At 46.9% G+C, this 22,835-nt stretch overlaps 2 protein-coding genes across 7 annotated transcripts in view; both read right to left on the bottom strand.

Annotated features, from left to right (window-relative positions):
* Nucleotides 1-6,517: 6,517 nt before the first annotated feature.
* LOC139412593 (inhibitor of nuclear factor kappa-B kinase subunit epsilon-like) lies at nt 6,518-18,811 on the bottom strand. The gene is made up of 8 exons (XM_071159301.1): nt 18,775-18,811; nt 14,731-14,759; nt 8,106-8,243; nt 7,845-7,974; nt 7,560-7,741; nt 7,077-7,237; nt 6,755-6,862; nt 6,518-6,704 (listed from the first exon to the last, which is right to left on the bottom strand). The coding sequence occupies exons 1-8, from the start codon at nt 18,809-18,811 to the stop codon at nt 6,518-6,520; spliced, it is 972 nt and encodes a 323-aa protein (XP_071015402.1).
* Nucleotides 15,595-22,835, bottom strand: part of LOC139413330 (SLIT-ROBO Rho GTPase-activating protein 2-like) — a 123,394-nt gene continuing 116,153 nt past the window's right edge. For 5 of the 6 annotated variants that reach the window (XM_071160554.1, XM_071160555.1, XM_071160558.1 and 2 more), the window contains 5 exons: nt 20,907-21,105; nt 20,532-20,660; nt 20,085-20,310; nt 19,694-19,804; nt 15,595-19,577 (listed from right to left, as the gene is read on the bottom strand). In XM_071160554.1, the coding sequence (XP_071016655.1) occupies nt 19,077-19,577; nt 19,694-19,804; nt 20,085-20,310; nt 20,532-20,660; nt 20,907-21,105 (1,166 nt within the window). In that variant the 3' untranslated portion in view covers nt 15,595-19,076. The remainder of the gene's footprint in view (nt 19,578-19,693; nt 19,805-20,084; nt 20,311-20,531; nt 20,661-20,906; nt 21,106-22,835) is intronic. The other variant, XM_071160556.1, reaches the window with a different exon arrangement.

Raw genomic sequence — 22,835 nt, 5'->3', positions numbered from 1 at the left:
GCATGTGTCTGCTCAAACGGTCAGAAACAGACTCCATGAGGGTGGTATGAGGGCCCGACGTCCACAAGTGGGGGGTTGTGCTTACAGCCCAACACCGTGCAGGACATTTTGGCATTTGCCAGAGAACACCAAGATTGGCAAATTCGCCACTGGCGCCCTGTGCTCTTCACAGATGAAAGCAGGTTCATACTGAGCACATGTGACAGACGTGACAGAGTCTGGAGACACCGTGGAGAACGTTCTGCTGCCTGCAACATCCTCCAGCATGACCGGTTTGGCGGTGGGTCAGTCATGGTGTGGGGTGGCATTTCTGTGGGGGGTCGCACAGCCCTCCATGTGCTCGCTAGAGGTAGCCTGACTGCCATTAGGTACCGAGATGAGATTCCTTGTGAGACCATATGCTGGTGCGGTTGGCCCTGGGTTCCTCCTAATGCAAGACAATGCTAGACCTCATGTGGCTGGAGTGTGTCAGCAGTTCCTGCAAGAGGAAGGCATTGATGCTATGGACTGTCCCGCCCGTTCCCCAGACCTGAATCCAATTGAGCACATCTGGGACATCATGTCTCGCTCCATCCACCAACGCCACGTTGCACCACAGACTGTCCAGGAGTTGGCGGATGCTTTAGTCCAGGTCTGGGAGGAGATCCCTCAGGAGACCATCCGCCACCTCATCAGGAGCATGCCCAGGCATTGTAGGGAGGTCATACAGGCACGTGGAGGCCACACACACTACCGAGCCTCATTTTGACTTGTTTTAAGGACATTACATCAAAGTTGGATCAGCCTGTAGTGTGGTTTTCCACTTTAATTTTGAGTGTGACTCCAAATCCAGACCTCCATGGGTTGATAAATTTGATTTCCATTGATAATTGTGTGATTTTGTTGTCAGCACATTCAACTATGTAAAGAAAAAAGTATTTAATAAGAATATTTCATTCATTCATATCTAGGATGTGCTATTTTAGTGTTCCCTTTATTTTTTTGAGCAGTGTATATATATTATGTAGTATTACGTAGTATCTGTCTTGACTGCATCAAACCGGGACAAGCTAGTTAATCTAGCTAACACTTTCTCATCCTAACAACTCCATTCAGAATATTAAGTAGCAAATCAAATCAGATCAAATGTATTTATATAGCCCTTCGTACATCAGCTGATATCTCAAAGTGCTGTACAGAAACCCAGCCTAAAACCCCAAACAGCAAGCAATGCAAGTGTAGCAGCCTACCTATTGGCTCTTGGTCGTTGCATCCTTCAACTTTTAATTCCATCTGCTATTGACTAGGCATCTCCTAACTTTTGTCACACACGGAGGCTCTATGACTGTAACCTATTGCTGTTTCGATGACTTACGATTGGCCACTCTCGTGAAAGGCAAGGATCTCTCTCGTCTGTATGGGTTGACTTCTGGACAAGTCAGTTAAAATTACACATACCTGAGATGTTATTTAAAATTCTGGATCCGGACCCGCTCGGGTCCCGGATCGGGTGCAGGTGGATCCGTGAAGACCTATAATCCTTGAAATATTTACTACCAAATTCCAAGAATCCTCAAATAATATACAGTAAAGTCAACTTGGAAATTCATCAATCATCTGTTGAATAATAAAAAGGCTTCTACAGCTATCTCAATTTAATGTTGGAAATAAGACAGCTATTGTTCCTAAAGCTTTGAAAATGGCCAAAATTATCCCACTCTTTTAATCTGCGGATCTAAGATATTTTACAAATTATGGCCAAATATCTGTACCACCATGTTTTTCTAAAATCCTATAAATAATTTGTTTATCTGGAACCATTCAGAAAACTTGGCCATGCCTGAGTTGGCTTCATTGATTAGTGAATCAAAATTGTAGTCACTGGTAATGTCACGTCTTTATTTAGTATGGTCAGGGCGTGAGTTGGGGTGGGCAGTCTGTTAGTTTTTCTATTTCTGTGTTTGGCCTGATATGGTTCTCAAATCAGAGGCAGCTGTCTATCGTTGTCCCTGATTGAGAACCATATTTAGGTAGCCTGTTTTCCTTTGTGTTTTGTGGGTGGATATTTTCAGTCTTTGTGTGTCTGCACCAGATAGAACTGTTTCGGTTTTAACTTTGTTGTTTTGTTTTTGAAGTGTTCAGTTTCATTAAAAGAAAGATGAACACTTATCACGCTGCGCTTTGGTCCTCTCCTTCTTCCACCTCTGAATGCCATTACAGGTAAGAATAATACATGTTTTTATTTTTATTTTTTAAAGAGCCCGGAATCTCAATTGGTGTTCTAGTTGATGGAAAGTTGTCCTGGAAAGATATTCACTTTGTCTGCAGCAAAGTGGTTTAGTCCGTCGGTATCATCAGGAAAAAACATGTGGTTTGGTTCATCAGGCTTGTTTTCTAACACGCTGACCACACCGCCCGTGTCGCATGCGCGCCAGTGCTGCAAAATAAATGTACACATACATGTTATTCCATCACTGCACCCACACTGCTCGTGCGCGTCTGCGTAACCAGGTGCTAAAATAGAACTTGGTTCCATTTGTGATGCTTGACGCACAGCAAGTCCCGCCTCTCCCATCTCCTCATTGGTTTTTAGGAGCATATACCCACGTGGGTGATTGAAAGATGAACTGAGATCCACACTCAAGTCCAGTTGGTGGTGGTAATGCACCTTAAAGTTGGTTGCCAACCGCCATATAAAGTCCACATAAGAAGCCTGAAGGACGAGAGATTACTAGAAACAAACTAGGTTTACCCTTTTAAATGTGGATTAATTGTCCCAGTAGAGGACCTTGAGCATTTCAGGTAAAATAACATCCCAATGTTTATATCCCAGGACAAATTAGCTACCAACAGCAAGCTAGCTAGCTAAATTGCCATAAATGTTTAACGCTTTTCGACCTGTCCAGAAATGAATATAGTTGGTTCAGAGTTCATTTTGATATTTCAACCTGAGTGTCCTGATCGCGTCTGTTGCGGGTGGACAAAATCAACATGCGTGCGATGGTGCACGCATACGCAGTGTGGTCAGCATGTATGTAACACATATGTAACACATATATATACATACATATGTAACACAGTATGTAACACAGCTTTATTTACCCATATCTAATTTACTGCAAAATTGTCTGGGACAGTACAACTATGGTGGAAAATAAGTATTTGGTCACCTACAAACATGCAAGATTTCTGGCTCTCACAGACCTGTAACTTCTTCTTTAAGAGGCTCCTCTGTCCTCCACTCGTTACCTGTATTAATGGCACCTGTTTGAACTTGTTATCAGTATAAAAGACACCTGTCCACAACCTCAAACAGTCACACTCCAAACTCCACTATGGCCAAGGCCAAAGAGCTGTCAAAGGACACCAGAAACAAAATTGTAGACCTGCACCAGCTGGGAAGACTGAATCTGCAATAGGTAAGCAGCTTGGTTTGAAGAAATCAACTGTGGGAGCGATTATTAGGAAATGGAAAGCATACAAGACCACTGATAATCTCCCTCGATCTGGGGCTCCACGCAAGATCTCACCCCGTGGGGTCAAAATGATCACAAGAACGGTGAGCAAAAATCCCAGAACCACAGTGAGGGGGACCTAGTGAATGACCTTCAGAGAGCTGGGACCAAAGTAACAAAGCCTACCATCAGCAAGGGCATTGAAGATGAAACGTGGCTGGGTCTTTCAGCATGACAATGATCCCAAACACACCGCCTGGGCAACGAAGGCGTGGCTTCGTAAGAAGCATTTCAAGGTCCTGGAGTGGCCTAGCCAGTCTCAACCCCATAGAAAATCTTTGGAGGGAGTTGAAAGTCCATGTTGCCCAGCAACAGCCCCAAAACATCACTGCTCTAGAGGAGATCTGCATGGAAGAATGAGCCAAAATACCAGCAACAGTGTGTGAAAACCTTGTGAAGACTTACAGAAAACGTTTGACCTCTGTCATTGCCAACAAAGGGTATATAACAAAGTATTGAGAAACTTTTGTTATTGACCAAATACTTATTTTCCACCATAATTTGCAAATAAATTCATTAAAAATCCTACAATGTGATTTTTCTGGATTTTTTTTCTCATTTTGTCTGTCATAGTTGAAGTGTACCTATGATGAAAATGATAGGCCTCTCTCATCTTTTTAAGTGGGAGAACTTGCACAATTGGTGGCTGACTAAATACTTTTTTGCCCCACTGTGTGTGTATGTGTGTATATATACATACACATACATACATACATAAACACACATACACAGTTTAAGTCGGAAGTTTACATGCACTTCGGTTGGAGTCATGAAAATTTGTTTTTCAACCACTCCACAAATGTATTGTTAACAACTATAGTTTTGGCAAGTCGGTTAGGACATCTACTTTGTGCATGTACTTTGTGCATCTACGTTGTACATAATTTTTCCAACAATTGTTTACAGACAGATTATTTCACTGTATCACAATTCCAGTGGGTCAGACGTTTACATACACTAAGTTGACTGACAGCTTGGAACATTCCAGAAAATGAGGTCATGGCTTTAGAAACTTCTGATAGGCTAATTGACATCACTTGAGTCAATTGGAGGTATATTTGTTGATGTGTTGTATTTCAAGGCCTACCTTCAAACGCAGTGCCTCTTTGCTTGACATCATGGGAAAATCAAAAGAAACCAGCCAAGACCTCAGAAATAATTGTAGACCTCCACAAGTCTGGTTCATCCTTGGGAGCAATTTCCAAACGCCTGACGGGACCACGTTCACCTGTACAAACAATAGTACGCAAGTATAAACACCACAGGACCACACAGCCGTCATACCGCTCAGGAAGGAGACGCGTTCTGCCTCCTAGAGATGAACGTACTTTGGTGCAAAAAGTGCAAATCAATCCCAGAACAACAGCAAAGGACCTTGTGAAGATGCTGGAGGAAACAGGTACAAAAGTATCTATATCCACAGTAAAAAAAGTCCTATAACGACATAACCTGAAAGGCCGCTCAGCAAGGAAGAAGCCACTGCTCCTAAACCGCCATAAAAAAGCCAGACTACGGTTTGCAACTGCACATGGGGACAAAGATCACACTTTTTGTAGAAATGTCCTCTGGTCTGATGAAACAAAAATCGAACTGTTTGGTCATAATGACCAATGTTATGTTTGGAGGAAAAAGGGGGAGACTTGCAAGCCGAAGAACACCATCCCAACCGTGAAGCACGGGGGTGGCAGCATCATGTTGTGAGGGAGCTTTGCTGCAGGAGGGACTGGTGCACTTCACAAAATAGATGGCATCATGAGGACGGAAAATGATGTGGATATATTGAAGCAACATCTCAAGACATCAGTCAGGAAGTTAAAGCTTGGTCGCAAATGGATCTTCCAAATGGACAATGATCCCAAGCATACTTCCAAAGTTGTGGCAAATGGCTTAAGGACAACAAAGTCAAGGTATTGGAGTGGCTATCACAAAGCACTGACCTCAATCCTGTAGAACATTTGTGGGCAGAACTGAAAAAGCGTGTGCGAGCAAGGAGGCCTACAAACCTGACTCAGTTACACCAGCTCTGTCAGGAGGAATGGGCCAAAATTCACCCAACTTATTATGGGAAGGCTGTGGAAGGCTACCCATAACATTTGACACAAGTTAAACAATTGAAAGGCAATGCTACCAAATACTATTTGAGTGTATGTAAACTTATGACCCACTGGGAATGTGATGAAATAAATAAAAGCTGAAATAAATAATTCTCTCTACTATTATACTGACATTTCACATTCTTAAAATAAAGTGGTGATCCTAACTGACCTGAGACAGGGAATTTTTACTAGGATTAAATGTCAGGAATTGTGAAACTGAGTTTAAATGTATTTGGCTAAGGTGTATGTAAACTTCCGACTTCAACTGTTTAAAATAAAAATAAAAATATTTGTTTAACACTTATTTGGTTACTACATGATTCCATATGTGTTATTTCATAGTTTTGATGTCTTCATTATTATTGTACAATGTAGAAAATAGTAAAAATAAAGAAAAACCCTGGAATGAGTAAGTGTGTCCAAACTTTTGACTGGTACTGTATGTAAATTAGATAGTGTTTTGTATTTTTGTAAATTAGCAAACATTTCTAAAAACCTTTTTTTGCACTGTTATGAGATTTTTAAAAAATACATTTTAGAATAAGGCTGTAATGTGGAAAAAGTCAAGGGGTCTGAATACATTCCAAAGGCACTGTACATATACAGTGAGGGAAAAAAGTATTTGATCCCCTGCTGATTTTCTACGTTTGCCTACAACTGTTTTAGGTGTTCATTGCTTGCAATGTTACAATGCCTGAGATTGTACGTGTTGGTATGCGACCGTGTGTCTTGTCACTCACAGTGTGTGTAGTCTGTGCTCAGAGCTGTGGCAGGACTGCAGTCTCGTGTTGACCGTGCTGATACCAAGCATCACGTCGCCACACTCCCTACGCACCTTCTCACTGGGAGTGGGGGGGGGGGGGCAGACAGAGAGGAGAGCATCAATCAGATGTTTCTGGTTTGTGTGTTTGTGTGTGTGTGTGCGACTCACGTGTTGTGGTGGTGAATGTATATGCGGTGAGCTGCGGCCTGTTGCAGGCAGAACAGATGGACTGAGACTCTCTGTAGTATCTCTGTGGTGGCAAAAAATAACTGGCCAAATGCCCAATACTTCTCCTGGTCTGCCTCCAGTATCCCAGCTAACACTGGCACCAGTTGACCACTCAGACCCCTACACACAGAGGGGAGGGGGGAGAAGAAGTGGAAGAGTGAGAGGTATTGACTGAGAGCTGGCAGCTCTGTGGCAAGCGGTAACTCCACTCTATAGGGCCGTCGTCAACCCTCTGGGCTCCAGCAATGGCCCCAACTGGCTTCTCTGTGGTGACCTTATACCTGCACGGCACCGACAGGGTGCCGTGGGAGCAGAGGAGAAGGAAGACACCAGCGTTTTATTGTCCTGTTCCATCTGGTGTTGTGTTTTGATGAATCCCAAATCAATAAAATGGCAATAACTTGCTCATCTCAATGTAATTCCAGGTTGCCCATAGTAATTACACACACACACCTACTGTTGGAGCTACGAAACACACAACACACACAGACTTACATGGTGGGCTTGTTCTTGCGGGGTCCTCCGTAGGGTGTGAAGGGTGAAGTACTGGCGGCAGCGTGGTAAAACGTCACTCCAATACTCCACAGGTCAGCACTCACACCATAGGCCTTCTGCTGGGGTTTCCACAGCACTGCACACTCATATATGTCCGGGTGCTACACACACACACACACACACGCGCTAAATACCATAACCTGCCCTACCTTATGTTATCTGCTGAGGCTTAGGAAACACTGCACGCTCAGACAGGTCTGAGACAACATTCGACGTAATCTCTCCTCTCCGTCCCGTTGTTCTTGTCTATAACTGCTCTGTACTTTGTCATGTACTTTTTAAGTGGACCTCAGGAAGAGTAGCTGCAGCATGTGCAGTAGCTAATGGGGATCCTAATAAACTAAGCTGTCGCTTACCTTTCCCCTCTTCTCCACATAGCCTCCCCGTTTTCTCTCCTCCACCACCCCTCTCTCTCTCTCTCACCACGTATTCCTCTGTCCCGTAGAGGGAGACAAACTTCTCATCGTCCTCTAGTTCTCTGGCCCCTCCAAATTCTGTTCGCTTATAGATGGACCTCCCGTCCTCTCCCACCTGACGAATGATGTTCCCAGGCTTAATATCCTGATGCACCACCCTGTTCTCACACAGATGGTTCATCCCGTGCACTAGAAGAAATAGGACGAATGGTTCATCCAAATGATTGGGGGGGGCACCTTCTCATCCCCCGGCTCCTAACCTCTCTTCACCTACAACCACACACACACTGACCCACACAATGTAGTACTATGAGGAGCTCTGGTTCTGGTAGACCGAAGGCGTTCTCTGGCTCCACCAGCAGACTGAGCAGACTGCCTCCTGAACAATACTCCATCACCAACACCCTCTGTTTACTCCTCAGCTACAGACAGAGAGAGAGGGGGGGGGGGGGGGGGGGGGGTGGCATGACTAATCAGGTTTGATGAAGGTAAAAAACTGTTTGTTGCTACCCCTCTTCTCCTCCTGCCTCACTTCCTCTCCTCCCATCCTCACCTCCTCCACGGAGAAGTGCTTGACGATGTTGTTGTGGTTGAGTCTCCTGAGCATCTCGAACTCTCTCATCTGAACCTTGTACGGACGACTGTAGCTCATCAGTTTAAACACCTTCACCGCAACCTGCTGCCCTGTCATCTACACACACAAGTTAGTCATCAAAAGTTAGTGATCGCATGACATCTCACTCACCCTTTGATGTGTTAGAAATACAAACGCAACGTGTAAAGTGTTGGTCCCATGTTTCATGAGCTGAAATAAAAGATCCCAGAAATGTTCCGTACGCACAAAAAGCTTATTTCTCTCAAATGTTGTGCACAAATTTGTTTACATCCCGGTTGGTGAGCATTTCTCCTTTGCCAAGATAATCCATCCATTTTTTTAATTTAACCAGGTAGGCTAGTTGAGAACAAGATCTCATTTACAACTGCGACCTGGCCAAGATAAAGCAAAGCAGTGCGACACAAACAACAACACAGAGTTACACATGGAATAAACAAACGTAGGGTCAATAACACAATAGGGAAAAAGTCTAAGATAAATAGGCCATAGTGGTGAAATAATTACAAGTTAGCAATTAAACACTGGAGTGACAGATGAGCAGAAGATGAATGTGCAAGTAGCGGGGTGCAAAGGAGAAGAAAAAAAAACAGTATGGGGATGAGGTAGTTGGATGGGCTATTTAAAAATGGGCTTTGTACAGGTGCAGTGATCTGTGAGCTGCTCTGACAGCTGGTGCTTAAAGCTAGTGAGGGAGATATGAATCTCCAGCTTCAGTGATTTTTGCAATTTGTTCCAGTCATTGGCAGCAGAGAACTGGAAGGAAAGGCGGCCGAAGGAGGAATTGGCTTTGGGGGTGACCAGTGAAATATACCTGCTGGAGCGCGTGCTATGCGTGGGTGCTGCTATGGTGATCAGTGAGCTGAGATAAGGCGGGGCTATACCTAGCAAAGGCTTATAGATGACCTGGAGCCAGTGGGTTTGGCGACGAACATGAAGCGAGGGCCAGCCAACGAGAGCATACAGGTCACAGTGGTGGGTAGTATATGGGGCTTTGGTGACAAAACAAAACGCACTATGATAGACTACATCCAATTTGCTGAGTAGAGTGTTGGAGGCTATTTTGTAAATGACATCGCCGAAGTCAAGGGTCGGTAGGATAGCCTCGTAAAACTGACTATGTTTGGCAGCATGAGTGAAGGATGCTTTGTTGCAAAATAGGAAGCCAATTCTAGATTTAATTTTGGATTGGAGATGCTTAATGTGAGTCTGGAAGGAGAGTTAACAGTCTAGCCAGACACCTAGGTATTTGTAGATGTCCACATATTCTAAGTCAGAACCGTCCAGAGTAGTGATGCTGGACGGGCGGGCAGGTGCTGGTAGCGATCGGTTAAAGAGCATGCATTTAGTTTTACTTTAATTTAAGAGCAGTCGGAGACCACGGAAGGAGAGTTGTATGGCATTGAAGCTTGTCTGGAGGTTAGTTAACACAGTGTCCAAGAAGTATACAGAATGTTGTTGTCTGCGTAGAGGTGGATCAGAGAATCACCAGCAGCAAGAGCGACATCATTGATATATACAGAGTAAAGAGTCGGCCCGAGAATTGAACCCCGTGGCACCCCCATAGAGACTGCCAGAGGTCCGGACAACAGGCCCTCCGATTTGACACACTGAACTCTGTCTGATAAGTAGTTGGTGAACCAGGCAAGGCAGTCATTTGAGAAATCAAGGCTGTTGAGTCTGCCGATAAGAATGTGGTGATCGAAAGCCTTGGCGAAAGCCTTGGCCAGGTCAATGAATACAGCTGCACAGTATTGTCTTTTATCGATGGAGGTTATGATATTGTTTAGGACCTTGCTGAGGTTCACCCATGACCGATTTCGGGAAACCAGAATGCATAGCGGAGAAGGTAAGGTGCGATTCAAAATGGCAGTGATCTGTTTGTTAACTTGGCTTTCGAAGACCTTAGAAAGGCAGGGTAGGATAGATATAGGTCTGTAGCAGTTTGGGTCTAGAGTGTCTCCCCCTTTGAAGAGGGGGATGACCGCGGCAGCTTTCCAATCTTTGGGGTTCTCAGACGATATGAAAGAGAGGTTGAACAGGCTAGTAATAGGGGTTGCAACAATTTCGGCAGATAATTTTAGAAAGAGAGGGTCCAGATTGTCTAGCCCGGCTGATTTGTAGGGGTCCAGATTTTGCAGCTCTTTCGGAACATCAGCTATCTGAATTTGGGTGAAAGAGAAATGGGGGATGCTTGGGCAAATTGCTGTGGGGGGTGCAGGGCTGTTGACCGGGATAGGGGTAGCCAGGTGGAAAGCAAGGCCAGTCGTAGAAAAATGCTTATTGAAATTCTCAATCGTTATAGATTTATTGGTGGTGACATGTTTCCTAGCCTCAGTGCAGTGGTCAGCTGGGAGGAGGTGCTGTTATTCTCAATGGACTCTACAGTGTCCCAGAACTTTTTGAAGTTTCTGTTTGAAAATGCTAGCCTTTGCTTTCCGAACTGCCTGTGTATATTGGTTCCTAACTTCTGTGGAATATAAAGAAGCTGATTAAACAGCATGATTATTACACAGGTGCACCTTGTGCTGGGGACAATAAAAGGTCACTCTAAAATCTGCAGTTTTGTCACACAACACAATGCCACAGATCTCTCAAGTTTTGGTGAAGCTTGCAATTGGCACGCTGACTGCAGGAATGTCCACCAGAGCTGTTGCCAGAGAAACACCGATGTTTTAGAGAATTTGGCAGTACATTCAACCACCCTCACCGCAGACCATGAGTATGGTGTTGTGTGGGCTAGCGGTTTGCGGATGTCAACGTTGTTAACAGAGTGCCTCATGGTGGCGGTAGGGTTATGGTATGGCCAGCATAAGCTACTGACAACAAACAGTTGCATTTTATCGATGGCAATTTGAATGCACAGAGATCCCGAGGCCCATTGTCATCCCATTCATCCCCCACCATCACCTCATGTTTCAGCATGATAATGCACGGCCCCATGTCGCAAGGATCTTTACACAATTCCTGGAAGCTGAAAATGTCCCAGTTCTTCCAGGGCCTGCATACTCACCAGACATGTCACCCATTGAGCATGTTAGTGATGCTCTGGATCGACGTGTACGACAGCGTGTTCCAGTTCCCGCCAAGTTCGCGGCCTGTGAGTGTCGGCAATAAAAGAGGAAAGCCACAACTTGAGAGGAAGAGCTCTAGTGGATGTTCAAAGGTTGCCAGCAACAAGGGGTGGAGTGAGAGGAGACAGCCCGTCTATTCTGTTACCCTTCCAAGGACCGGTTACTGACAAATAAAGTGACCATAGGATATACGAGTTATTAGGGGAGGGCTTATGTACCGAAGCCTTGAAGATATTAGAACTGCCAGAAGTTTGGGCATGTGGCAACAGCCTGTAAAGAGAAAAGGTGCCAGGTGTGGAGGGGAGCATGAGTATGGGAAGTGTGGGGATGGTGAACAACCTACGCGCTGCAGCTGTGGGGGTGTTCATACCGTGGCATCTAGTGGGTGTGAGGCAAGGAAGCAGGTAGCAGAGGTGCAACAAGTGCGGGTGGAGAGAAGGGTGTCATATGCTGAGGCAGTGAGGGTGGTCCAGGGAGATGCAGGTTCCAGGGAGACATGGGTTGGAGCATCAATATGGTATACATAGATAAGAGAAAGCTGGTGACGTTCATAGCAGGAGCTATCAATAGCACTGCTAAAGTAGAGTCTAAAACAGAGAGGATTCAGCTAATAGTGAAATCTGCTGGGAGACATCCGAGTGTGACAGGGTTGACCTGGGAAGAGGTTGGAGATGACCTCAATCAGCCGAGGGTGGAGTCATGTATTACTGGATCTTAGTTAGTACTACAATGGAATGCCCGAAGCCTGTTGGCTGATGGGTAGGAGTTCAAGCAGTTCATTGTGGATGTGCCAGTTAAGCCTGATGTGATTTGTGTCCAGGAAACAGGAGGGGGGGGGGGGGGGGGACTTGCCTACAGGATGCTCGGCAGAGGTAATTAACAGGAATATGTGGTGGTGGTGTGGTTGAGAGGAGGGGTGATAGTGAACAGATATTGGACCTGGAAGTGCTGGAGAGGGTGGAGGGCCAGAATAGAACTAAGGTAATGTGGTGTGGGGATTTTAATGCCCACAACACGCTCTTGGGGGAAAACGGATAGATGGAAATGGCCAAGTGATGGGAACATCTGATAGAAATGAAAGATCTAGTGTGCCTGAATGATGGCCGAGGGACCAGGATTGATGTACCTCACTCTGGTATCTAATGCGATGGCAGGAATCTGTGAGTGGGAGGTATGGGAGGAGTCGACAGTAGGGAGTGATCATTACCTCATAGTATTCACAGTAGGGAGGAGGAGGTGTCAGTGGATGGAGTAGGCAGGTGGGTGTTTGGAAGGGCAAAGTAGGATCAGTTTAAAGAGTTGAGTGAGGTGATGGCTCGGGTGGATATGAGATGGGATGTGGATAGTATGAATAACTGGGTGAGAACAGCGTTAGTGGGAGCAACTACTGAGGTTATACCTAAGAGTTCAGGGAGGAGGAAAACAGTCCCATGGTGGACAGAGGAGTGTGGGACAATATTTCCTAGAGAGCAGGGGGCTAGTATCGCCACATCAGAGTGGGTTCAGGAAGGGTAGGAGAACTATGGACCCAGTGCTCTGCTTAGAAGCAGAGGTCAGGAAGACTCAGGTGAACAAGGAGACTGTTGTAGCTGTCTTTTTTGATGTGGAGAAGGTGTATGATATGATGTGGAGAAGGTTATTGATATGATGTGGAGAAGGTGTATGATATGATGTGGTGAAGGTGTATGATATGATGTGGAGAAGCCGTATGATATGATGCAGAAGGAGGGGTCGTTAATCAAGCTTGATATTATGGCGGTAGGAGGAAGAACGTACAACTGGCTAAATTATTTCCTGTTTGGAAGGTCTTTCCAAGTGAGGGTGGGAAAGTCCCTATCAGGCCGCTACCTGGTGGATAACGGTACACCACAGGGGAGCGTGATTAGTCCTCTGTTGTTCTCAATCATGATCAATTATGTTTACTCTAAGGTACGGCCGGACATTGGGAGGTCGTTATTTGCAGATGGCAAATGTGCCATTACATAGTCAGGAAGGTACAGGAAGCAATTGATGAGGTAGAGTGGTAGGCATTAATGTGGGGGTTCAGGTTCTCTGTAGAGAGCTCAGTGTTCTTTACCAGGAGGAAGATGGGAGATGAGGTATGCTTGAGGTTATATGGGAGAAACCTTGAGAGGGTGGACACAAGCTTTGGGTGGGTGGGTGGGTAATACCTAGGCGAGGGAGATGGGACTGCATGGAAGGGAGTTTAGTCAGATGGTACAAAAGATCCAAGGACAAGACGTACTGGGTCAGGATTTGTAGTGCAGGAACATGGGGTGGCAGTCAGGAAACGTATTACAGATCATCTGGCTGTATATACGGCAGAGCTGATGGCCATTCTGTTGGCCTTTGCACTGGGTGAAGGATGTAGTTACTTGCTCTAATTCATGTGCAGTGTTGATGAGTCTCCAGTCCTTTAGGTCACGTAGAAGACAAGACCTGCTGTATGAGGTGCTACAAACCCATGGCAGGATTAGACAGATGGGTATACAGATAAGATTTACTTGGGTCCATGTCCATGTGGGGGTGGAGGGGAACGAGGCAGCTGATATACTGGCTAAACAAGCACTTAGTAGTGATGTTGTAGTTTTAATGAGCAAGCAGAGGCAAAAAGCCTGATATGGACAGTGATGGTGCAGAGATAGCAGGAGCAGTGGAATTGAGATACTAAGGGCAGGCATTTATTTCAAGTATAGAGGAAAGTTGGGGAGGGGAGGACGGCAGGAAGGGACAGAAGAGAGGAGGTTATTTTTTTACAAGATTAAGGGTGGGACACAGCCAGTAAATTAAGGGTGGGACACAGCCAGTAGATTAAGGGTGGGACACAGCCAGTAGATTAAGGGTGGGACACAGCCAGTAGATTAAGGGTGGGACACAGCCAGTAGATTAAGGGTGGGACACAGCCAGTAGATTAAGGGTGGGACACAGCCAGTTGAATAAGACTTTAAATATGACAGGAAAGCATCCAACAGGAAAGTGTGATTATTGACAGGAAACAGAGACCGTGGAGCATGTATTGCTATTGTGGGGAGTATCAGAGGGAAAGAGAGAGGCTGACATCTAGTATGAGGGAGAATGAGATACAGGAAATTAGTTCAGAGTATATTGAGTAGAACGTAATTAGATGTAGTCTCAAATATGTTATCTTTAAGAGCAACAGGCCTGGCAGGTAGTTTTTGAGGCGTCACTACAGACACCTTGGTTTCGAAAGGCTGATTGTGAGTCCCATAGGGCGCAGCACAATTGGCCCAGCGTCGTCCGGGTTTGGCCGGTGTAGGCCGTCATTGTAAATAAGAATTTGTTCTTAATGGACTTGCCTAGTTAAATAAATGTTCAATTTAAAAAATATATATGTTCTCCCTGTCTCTGGCCCACACTCCAGTACAATAGGTGGTAATGTACCATAACGTTGGATGCCAAGCACCTATAAACCCCACCGAAGAAGAAGTGTAACTGCAATCTTTTTTGTAAGGGGGAGTATGGAGTCCTACCTTGTTGCGGGCCTTATAGATGCTTATTGCTTATTTGATTTACGTTTCGTAATGGTTAGGTTGTTATGAGTGCACTGATATAAGTGAACGAAACCAACTCAATTGTACCTGCTGTTCAGGCGCGTACCTGCCCTTTCATTGTCTAGAATGGTCCCACCACTTCCCTGCCTTCCACCTTTGAGGACATGTATTTATATTGTTAGAGCGATCACTCGACTAAATTATCAATATAATGGATACCCTTCGATTCTATGAAAGTTTCGGTGCAGTGCTGTAACTTCCGAATTTTTAACCAGCCGGCTTCAAATGTAGGCTCTGGTGACATCTAGTGGTTGATATTGCCTACTACATCGCTCTATACAGTTGGGTTGCCTCCCACAAAGCTCCTTGGTCTTGATTTCACAGGGCCTACTGTAATTTATTGGAAACTTCCATTTTGAAAATCCAGGTTTTGACGATGGAAAGATAATAATATTCATATTGATTATGATGTCCAGGTCTGGACTATTAGAGAGAACTGTGAGGGGTGTTCCTTGAGGTTTCCTACACTAAATGATCTCCTGACCCCTAATGAACATATGTTGCCTATCTATGGTAGGACGTCTCTGATGGAGGAGACGACCATCTCTTCGTCGACACGGGCGCCGTGTTTGCTCCCTCTCTCCGTAATACAGTCCTGTGGATGCAGCACTTCTGTAGACACAAGTGGTGAATGCAAAAAGTCTCATCGTGTGTGTGTGTGTGAGAGAGAGGAGAGAGAGAGGAGAGAGAGAGAGAGCGAGAGAAGACAGAACCAGATGCATTGCAATCCATCGTCGTCGTCACCGTCACTGTCATGATAATCTCCCCACTAACGCAGAGACCTTTTATAGCAAGAGATGTTTATTTAAAAAAAAAAAAGTCTACTACAAGAACTAGACATAGAATTATATAAGACCTATTTGATTAAGCTACTATTGCTATTACTGTACAATATTGTACCAGAAAAACAGTGTACCTCTGTAATGTACAACATTGTATGTACAAAGTACATCTTAACATAGGATTCTCCGGTAATACAGAGACAACTATAAATATATTTGACATTACAGTCATTTTTTTTATATTTTTAGGTCCCGTGTTTTCAAATGGGCAAGAAATGCATATTTAACAATAGTTAAATCAGAATTTTAAAAATCATCATCGCTCAAATCAGTCCGTGAGCACACTGTAATTTCAAGTGTGTGATGAATGATTTGAGCTCAACTGATAATACGGTGTGGAGACTGAGGCTCCCGGCTCCTATATAGCGAAGCCAGGTGAACAGAGACTCCAACCACAAAGCATCACCCATGAGTGTGTGTTCGTATGACATGTGTGTTGATGCCTAATCGCCCCAGTGGCCAAAGATGAGGTAAGGGGAGCAACCCTATGTAAAACACATCTGAAAATACACACAGAGATAAAACATTACATTTAAGAAATCAACCACCTGTTACAGAGCATTTGGGATTGCAATAATACAATTATATACCTGGGGTTTGCAGGGTGGGGAGGAAGGAATAAGGGAGGAACTAGAGAGAGGGATATTTGTAAGGAAAAGATGTGTGTCTGTGGGAACAGAGGGAGAATGCTAAGAGAAGGAGAAAGGTACGGAGAGAGGTTGATAGGGAGAGGGGGAAAGACAGAAACTGTCTGAACTAGTTGTTCTGCCCTTCTCCCCTGAGGGTTCTCTTGAGCCCTATCATTGACGATCCTGATCTCAGACCGGGCGTTAGAGCTGTCAATCACTAGAGCATCCCGCCTCCCACTGACCTTGACCAATCAAAACATTCTGTCACACCCCGCCCCCCCTTGACAAATCAGAGTTCCGACTACAGAAAATGCAAATGATGTCACCGTGACAGACAGGACAGGACCGTTTTGACGTTGACCACGTGATGCGACAGTCAGAGTAACAGACAGTTAGGGAGTCACAGCAGAGGTTCTCTTAAAGACGGGCACCACAGAACAGGCCTCGGGGCTGTTGCTTTAACTCATGTCATTGGGTTATATAAATCCAATAAATGATTGGACGCTGGTCCGCCATGATACACACCAGGTAGAGGAATGAGAGAGTGACACTTTTCCAGGAATGGCTGAAATGACTGGGACTGAGTACTAGTCAGTCACACAAACATTAAGCCTAGTGAGCAGTGGCTCTGGTGACACAGGAAGTGGCTCTGCTGTCTGTGGTGTCCCCTTCCTGTTGGTCCCCCTGTCCCCAGAAAGCTGCCATTAGTTGGTTCCCTTCATGATGCGCAGTTAATGGGCAAATCCACTTAAAAAAACTATAATTTGGTATTTGTTTCATTAGTCCACTGTTGATACAGTCCCAAAAATGTTTTGAAAGTCAACAGTCAAGTTTTCAAGATGTTGGGAGTTTCAAGAAGCAAAGTGTCTCCAGCCACATCATCATTGATGATGCAAATTATCCTGAAAAATGTTTTGCTTGCCAGCAGTCAAGTTCGGGACTGTATCAACAGTGGACTAATGAAACAAACACCAAATGATTTTTTTGAGTGGGTTCTCCCTTTACGTTTCAGTTCTAAGAGCTGTGCAGAGTCACTGACAAGACACGGTTCAGTATGACATATTCTGAGGATTAACTAACAACTGGGAGAAAAGAAGCATAATGTAATTATTCCAAATGTGCTTGACGAGGTTTGTTTGTGCTCTAAACAAACTCTTCCACCTCACTGAGATTCCTCGTCTGCACTTTTCCAGTTATCGTCATGATTATTAAACATATATACACAAGGAAAAACAAACATGTTTGAGGATTTTGTTTTGGAGTCATAATTTGCGTGTAGCTGGTCGAAGAGGTGCATTGCTTGTATTGTAGATAGACGCAGTCAGTCAGTCAGTCGGCACTGCGACTGCTGTGGCCCCAGCATGCGAGGAGAACCTGAAAAGGCATTTAGCTGCCACAGAACACACACACACACGTCATGCATGTGTGTGTGTGTGTTCTACTTCTGTAATAGAGTGTATATTAATGCCGGGAATCTAAGGGAGAGAGAAGCAGCAGGCCTGTCATGCTGCTGAGTTGGTGAGTCTCTGTCAGACTCTTATTGCTAAAGAAAGGGGGGTTATTGAGCAAGGCCACGTCGTGCCCTTATGCACCAGCAGGAGGTGCTGCTGTAAAGCCAGACAAGCGTTGCGTTGCACTATGTTGGTTGTACCGAATGTCGAACAGGGCTATTCAATTCTGGTCCTGGAGGGCCCCGTCACTACTGCATTCAATTCTATTGACTCCTTCCCACTCGGGAAACAGGTGATTGGACTCTCTGGCAAATTGATGACATCAGATGGTCAATCAATTTCCACTTAGTAAAGAGAACCAGCATTACTTTGGCCACTAAATGAAAAGCCCGGATGTCGAGTCTAGGAGAGTACAGTAGAAAAGACCCTAGTGTAAAGCAACTCTACGGGTTTGCGTTTTGTGTTATGATGAATCCCCACAACACGCCGCTTGCTGCCCAGACACCTCGGAGGATCAGAGATGTAACCTAGCTCTCTCCTCCTCACATAGAAGCAGGCATTCCCCCTGCACTCTACTCCAGAGCTTTTCTATCGGCGATATAGCCCGGCTTTTCACCGGAGTTGCTGCATCTTCTGGTCCTCTGTCCCTCAATCCATCTATCAGTCCAACTCTCTCTCTCTGTCCAGGCTGGCAGATCCAGTCTTGCCTCAGTCTTGAAGCAGCGGAGTGAACAGGTCACGGAGTTTCTACAGAGTTAGTTAGTGTTCTCTGTTTCCACAGTCGGTCTGTGTGTTCTCAGAGAGTGTGGAATCCAGGAGTCACACTGCCACACACACAGCCAACCAGGTGAACCACTCCTCCCGTCCACTCCAGTATTCTCAAGGTTAGTTGAGGATAAATGTCCTTAAATGTCACCATCTATTTAAAATCAAACAGTGCTCTCACTCAAGTGTAAGGTATGCCACACACACCTCACACACACACACACCTCACACACACACACCTCACACAGGCACACCTCACACCAGTATATACAGTACAGGCGCCATATCTCTTTTTGTCAGGCTGCTTGTCCATTTGGATGCCTTGTTTGATTTTCTGTATTACTCCGTGTCAGTCAGAAGGTAGGTGTGATGACTAAAGCTACCAAGAGGGGGCAGAGTTGAGTCATGGATGCTCTACATATGGTTCGGGGGTTTTCCCTATAAATGGTTAAGAGTTTGCGAGGGTAAGCTGATCCAAGATGGGAGCTATCCCACTTATTACTGGGGTGAGAGGAGATGTGTGTGTGTGTGTGTGTGTGTGTGTGTGTGTGTGTGGGTGTGTGAGAGAGTGAGTGCCCTCAGGCGGGGCAGGACTTGTCGTTGGGCTGGGGTGGGGGAGGAGGGGTTGGGGGGACAGTGGTGGTTGGGGAGCCCATAGCCGGACTGCCGCCTCCTCCACCCTTGGGGAAGACCACCGGCTTGGGCCGCGTGGCTGGAGGGCGAGGCTCTCGGAAGGAGGGAGTGGAGGCAGAGAGGGCTGAGGAGGCGAGAGAGGAGGATGCGGAAGAGGGCAGGGGACTCCTGGGCTTGGAGGGGCGGAAGGAGGAGGGGACGTCGCTAGCGGACGAGGCGCTGCGTTGGAGGGGGTGTGAGTGTGGAGGCCCTGCGCCCTCGCTGTCCCTCAGCAGACGGGAGTGGAGGGGACTGGAGGGCTCGGACGCCCCGCCACCCCCACACACACCCTTCAGCTGCTCCAGTGTGTCCAGCACCACGTCGGGCGTGTGCGTGTGCTTGACACTGCTCTGCCTCTCCAGCTCTTTCAGCTCACTCAGAGCAGAGCTCATAGCCTCCTCGATATCCTGAAACAGGAGATGTCGGACAGATACAAATCAGAATACACACGCGCACACATTTGCCTGAGAGGTGAGAGGTCAAAGGTGAGAGGTGCGGTGTCAGAGGTCAGAGACGGGCGCACCTGTGAGGTGGGCTCCATCTGAGCGATGACCTCAGGATCCAGGGGCCGGTGGTTGCTGAAGCTCTTAGAGCGGCCCGTGGTAGTCGCCTTGCAGAACTGAGGGCTCTCCACCTACACAACAAATGAGAGTCGTTGCAATCAGCAATAACAAGAAAGAACAGAGAACAGTGGAGGCTGCTGAGGGGAGGACAGCTCATAACAATGGCTGGAAGGGCATCAAACAACATGGAAACACCGTGTTTGATGTCTTTGGTACGACTCCATTGACTCCGTTCCAGCCATTAGTATGAGTCGCCCTCCCCTCAGCAGCCTCCACCGACAGATAATAAAACCCAACAACTGAAAAAGAGCGATAGTACGGCACTAATGGAAGCTATGTTTTTGACGCTACCTTTGTCTTGAGAGAGGAGTGGCGCGTGATTGAGGAGTTGAGGACACTGTGGGCGCTGACTGGTCGCTTGTCGCCGCCCTCCTTCACCAGAGCCCCTCCCACTGGCAGACTGGCCGTCCTTACGCCCCCTCCTGTCGCCCCAGACAGGGACACATCACCCCCCTGGACCCCCTCAGACCCCCAAAAGGTCCTACGGATACTCCCCAACTCAGGCCTCTTCCTCATCCTGACAGAGAGAGAGAGACATAGAGAGGTGGGGGGGAGAAAGAAAAGTGAAGGCGAGAGAGGGAGAGAGAGAAAGAGGGAGAGAGAGAAAGAAAGAAAAAGAGAACGATGGAGAGATCAGAATGGTTAGTGAGAAGGTGAAAATAGACTGAGATCTGATTGGGTCAGTGAAGGTGTAAATGACGAGATGCTGTACTGTGATTGATGCCTGGTGTGTCTTACTTGTTGAGGTTGGCTAGGTAGATGTCTGCTACATGAGCTCCAGTAGGAGAGGCAGCAGTGCCCCTAGTGGACACTCTCTCCTCCTGCAACTCCGCTTCAGTCTTCGGACTGCCTCTGCCCCCGTCCGGCCTGGAACACACACCCATCAGACTACAGCCAAGCCAACTAGAACTCCTTTCTCTCATCTTCTCTATGTTGGTCTGTACTGGTCTATACTGGTTTGTACTGGTCTAAATGGATCTAAACTGATCTGGACAAGTCTGTACTGCTCTAAAGTGGTTTGTACTGGTTTATTCTGAGCTGAACAGGTCTGTACTGGTCTGAAACCTTCTGTACTAGTGTAAACTGGTGTCCACTGGTCTTGTGGTTTCTTACATGTCCTGAACCACTATGTACTGGTGAGGCACCAGTCCGTCCACTCCATTGTGTCGGCCCTCCCACCAGTCATCACTGGCTCGCTGGAAAAGGAGGAGAGACGCGCCCTTCTTAAATGACAACTCCTGGTTGGTCCGTCCGGAGAAGTCGAAGCGAGCAATGGCCTCTATTGGGTCCGATTCTGAAACGACCAACGAGCCTGAGAGTCAGAGAGAGGGTAGGAAGGGGGAGGGAGAAATAAAGAGAGAAAAATGGGGGGTGGACAGGGGGAGAAACAGGGAAGAGTGAGGGGAGAAATGGAAAAGAGAGGGGAGAAACAGGAGAGAGAGGGGTGAAACAGGAGAGAGAGGGGAGAAACAGGAGAGAGAGGGGAGAAACAGAAGAGAGAGGGGAGAAAAAGGAGAGAGAGGGGAGAAACAGGAGAGAGAGGGGAGAAACAGGAGAGAGAGGGGAGAAACGGGGGGGAGGGGAGAAACGGGAAGAGAGGGGAGAAACAGGGAAGAGAGGGGAGAAACAGGGAAGAGAGGGGAGAAACAGGGAAGAGAGGGGAGAAACAGAAGAGAGAGGGGAGAAACAGAAGAGAGAGGGGAGAAACAGAAGAGAGAGGGGAGAAACAGGGAAGAGAGGGGAGAAACAGGAGAGAGAGGGGAGAAACAGAAGAGAGAGAGAGAGGAGAAACAGGGAAGAGAGGGGAGAAACAGAAGTGAGAGGGGAGAAACAGGGAAGAGAGGGGAGAAACAGAAGAGAGAGGGGAGAAACAGGGGAGAGAGAGGAGAGAAACGGGGGAGAGAGAGGAGAGAAACGGGGGAGAGAGAGGAGAGAAACGGGGGAGAGAGAGGGGAGAAACGGGGGAGAGAGAGGAGAAACAGGGGAGAGAGAAGGGAGAAACAGAAGAGAGAGGGGAGAAACAGGGAAGAGAGGGGAGAAACAGAAGAGAGAGGGGAGAAACAGGGAAGAGAGGGGAGAAACAGAAGAGAGAGGGGAGAAACAGAAGAAGAGAGAGGGGATAAATAGAAGAGAGAGGGGAGAGAGAGGGAGGAAAGAGGGGAGAGAGTGGGGAGAAACAGGGGAGAGAGGGAAGAAACAGGGGAGAGAGAGGGGAGAAAGAGGGGAGAGAGTGGGGAGAGAGGGGGGAGAAACAGGGGAGAGTGAGGGGAGAAACAGGGGAGAGAGAGGGGAGAAACAGTGGAGCGAGAGGGGAGAAACGGGCGAGAGAGAGGGGAGAAACAAGGGGAGCGAGAGGAGAGAAACGGGGGAGATAGAGGAGAGAAACGGGGGAGGGAGAAACAGAAGAGAGAGGGGACAAACAGGGGAGAGAGAGGGGAGAAACAGATGAGAGAGGGGAGAAACAGGGGAGAGAGAAAGGAGAAACAGGGGAGAGAGAGGGGAGAAACAGGGAAAAGAGAGGAGAAACGGTGGAAAAGAGAGGGGAGAAACGGGGAGGGGAGAAACATAAGAGAGAGGGGAGAAACAGGGAAGAGAGAGGGGGAAAAGGGGAAGAGAGAGGGGAAAACAGGGGAGAGAGAGGGTAGAAACAGGGGAGGGGAGAAACAGGGAAGAGAGAGGGTAGATGGGAGAAACGGGGGAGAGAGAGGGGAGAAACGGGGGAGAGAGAGGGGAGAAAGAGGGAAAAGAGAAAAGAGAGGGGAGAAACGGGAGAGAGAGAGGGGAGAAACAGGGAAGAGAGGGGAGAAACAGGGAAGAGAGAGGGTAGATGGGAGAAACGGGGGAGAGAGAGGGGAGAAACGGGGGAGAGAGAGGGGAGAAACAGGGGATGAGGGGCAGGGGGAGAGAGAGGGGAGAGACAGAAGCGAGAGGGGAGAAACAGGGGAGAGAGAGGGGAGAAATAGGGGAGAGAGAAAAGAGAGGGGAGAAGCGGGGGAGAGAGAGGGGAGAAACAGGGGAGAGAGAGGGGAGAAACAGGGGAGA

This window comes from Oncorhynchus clarkii, chromosome 7 (assembly GCF_045791955.1).
Source record: "Oncorhynchus clarkii lewisi isolate Uvic-CL-2024 chromosome 7, UVic_Ocla_1.0, whole genome shotgun sequence".
Lineage (NCBI taxonomy): Eukaryota > Metazoa > Chordata > Actinopteri > Salmoniformes > Salmonidae > Oncorhynchus > Oncorhynchus clarkii.
The sequence above is the reverse complement of the archived record's forward strand: the minus strand, read 5'-3'. Positions and strand labels throughout refer to the sequence as shown.

Excerpts from the sequence above, each read along its gene's own strand:
- LOC139412593 (XM_071159301.1), bottom strand. The coding sequence starts at position 18,811 with ATGGACAAGCAGCCTGACAAAAAGAGATATGGCGCCT. Across the intron at positions 8,244-14,730 it reads TCTATAAGGCCCGCAACAAG|ATGACAGGGCAGCAGGTTGC; the intron begins GTAGGACTCCAT and ends TTGTGTGTGTAG. Across the intron at positions 6,863-7,076 it reads CGCAAGAACAAGCCCACCAT|GTATAAGGTCACCACAGAGA; the intron begins GTAAGTCTGTGT and ends GGTGCCGTGCAG.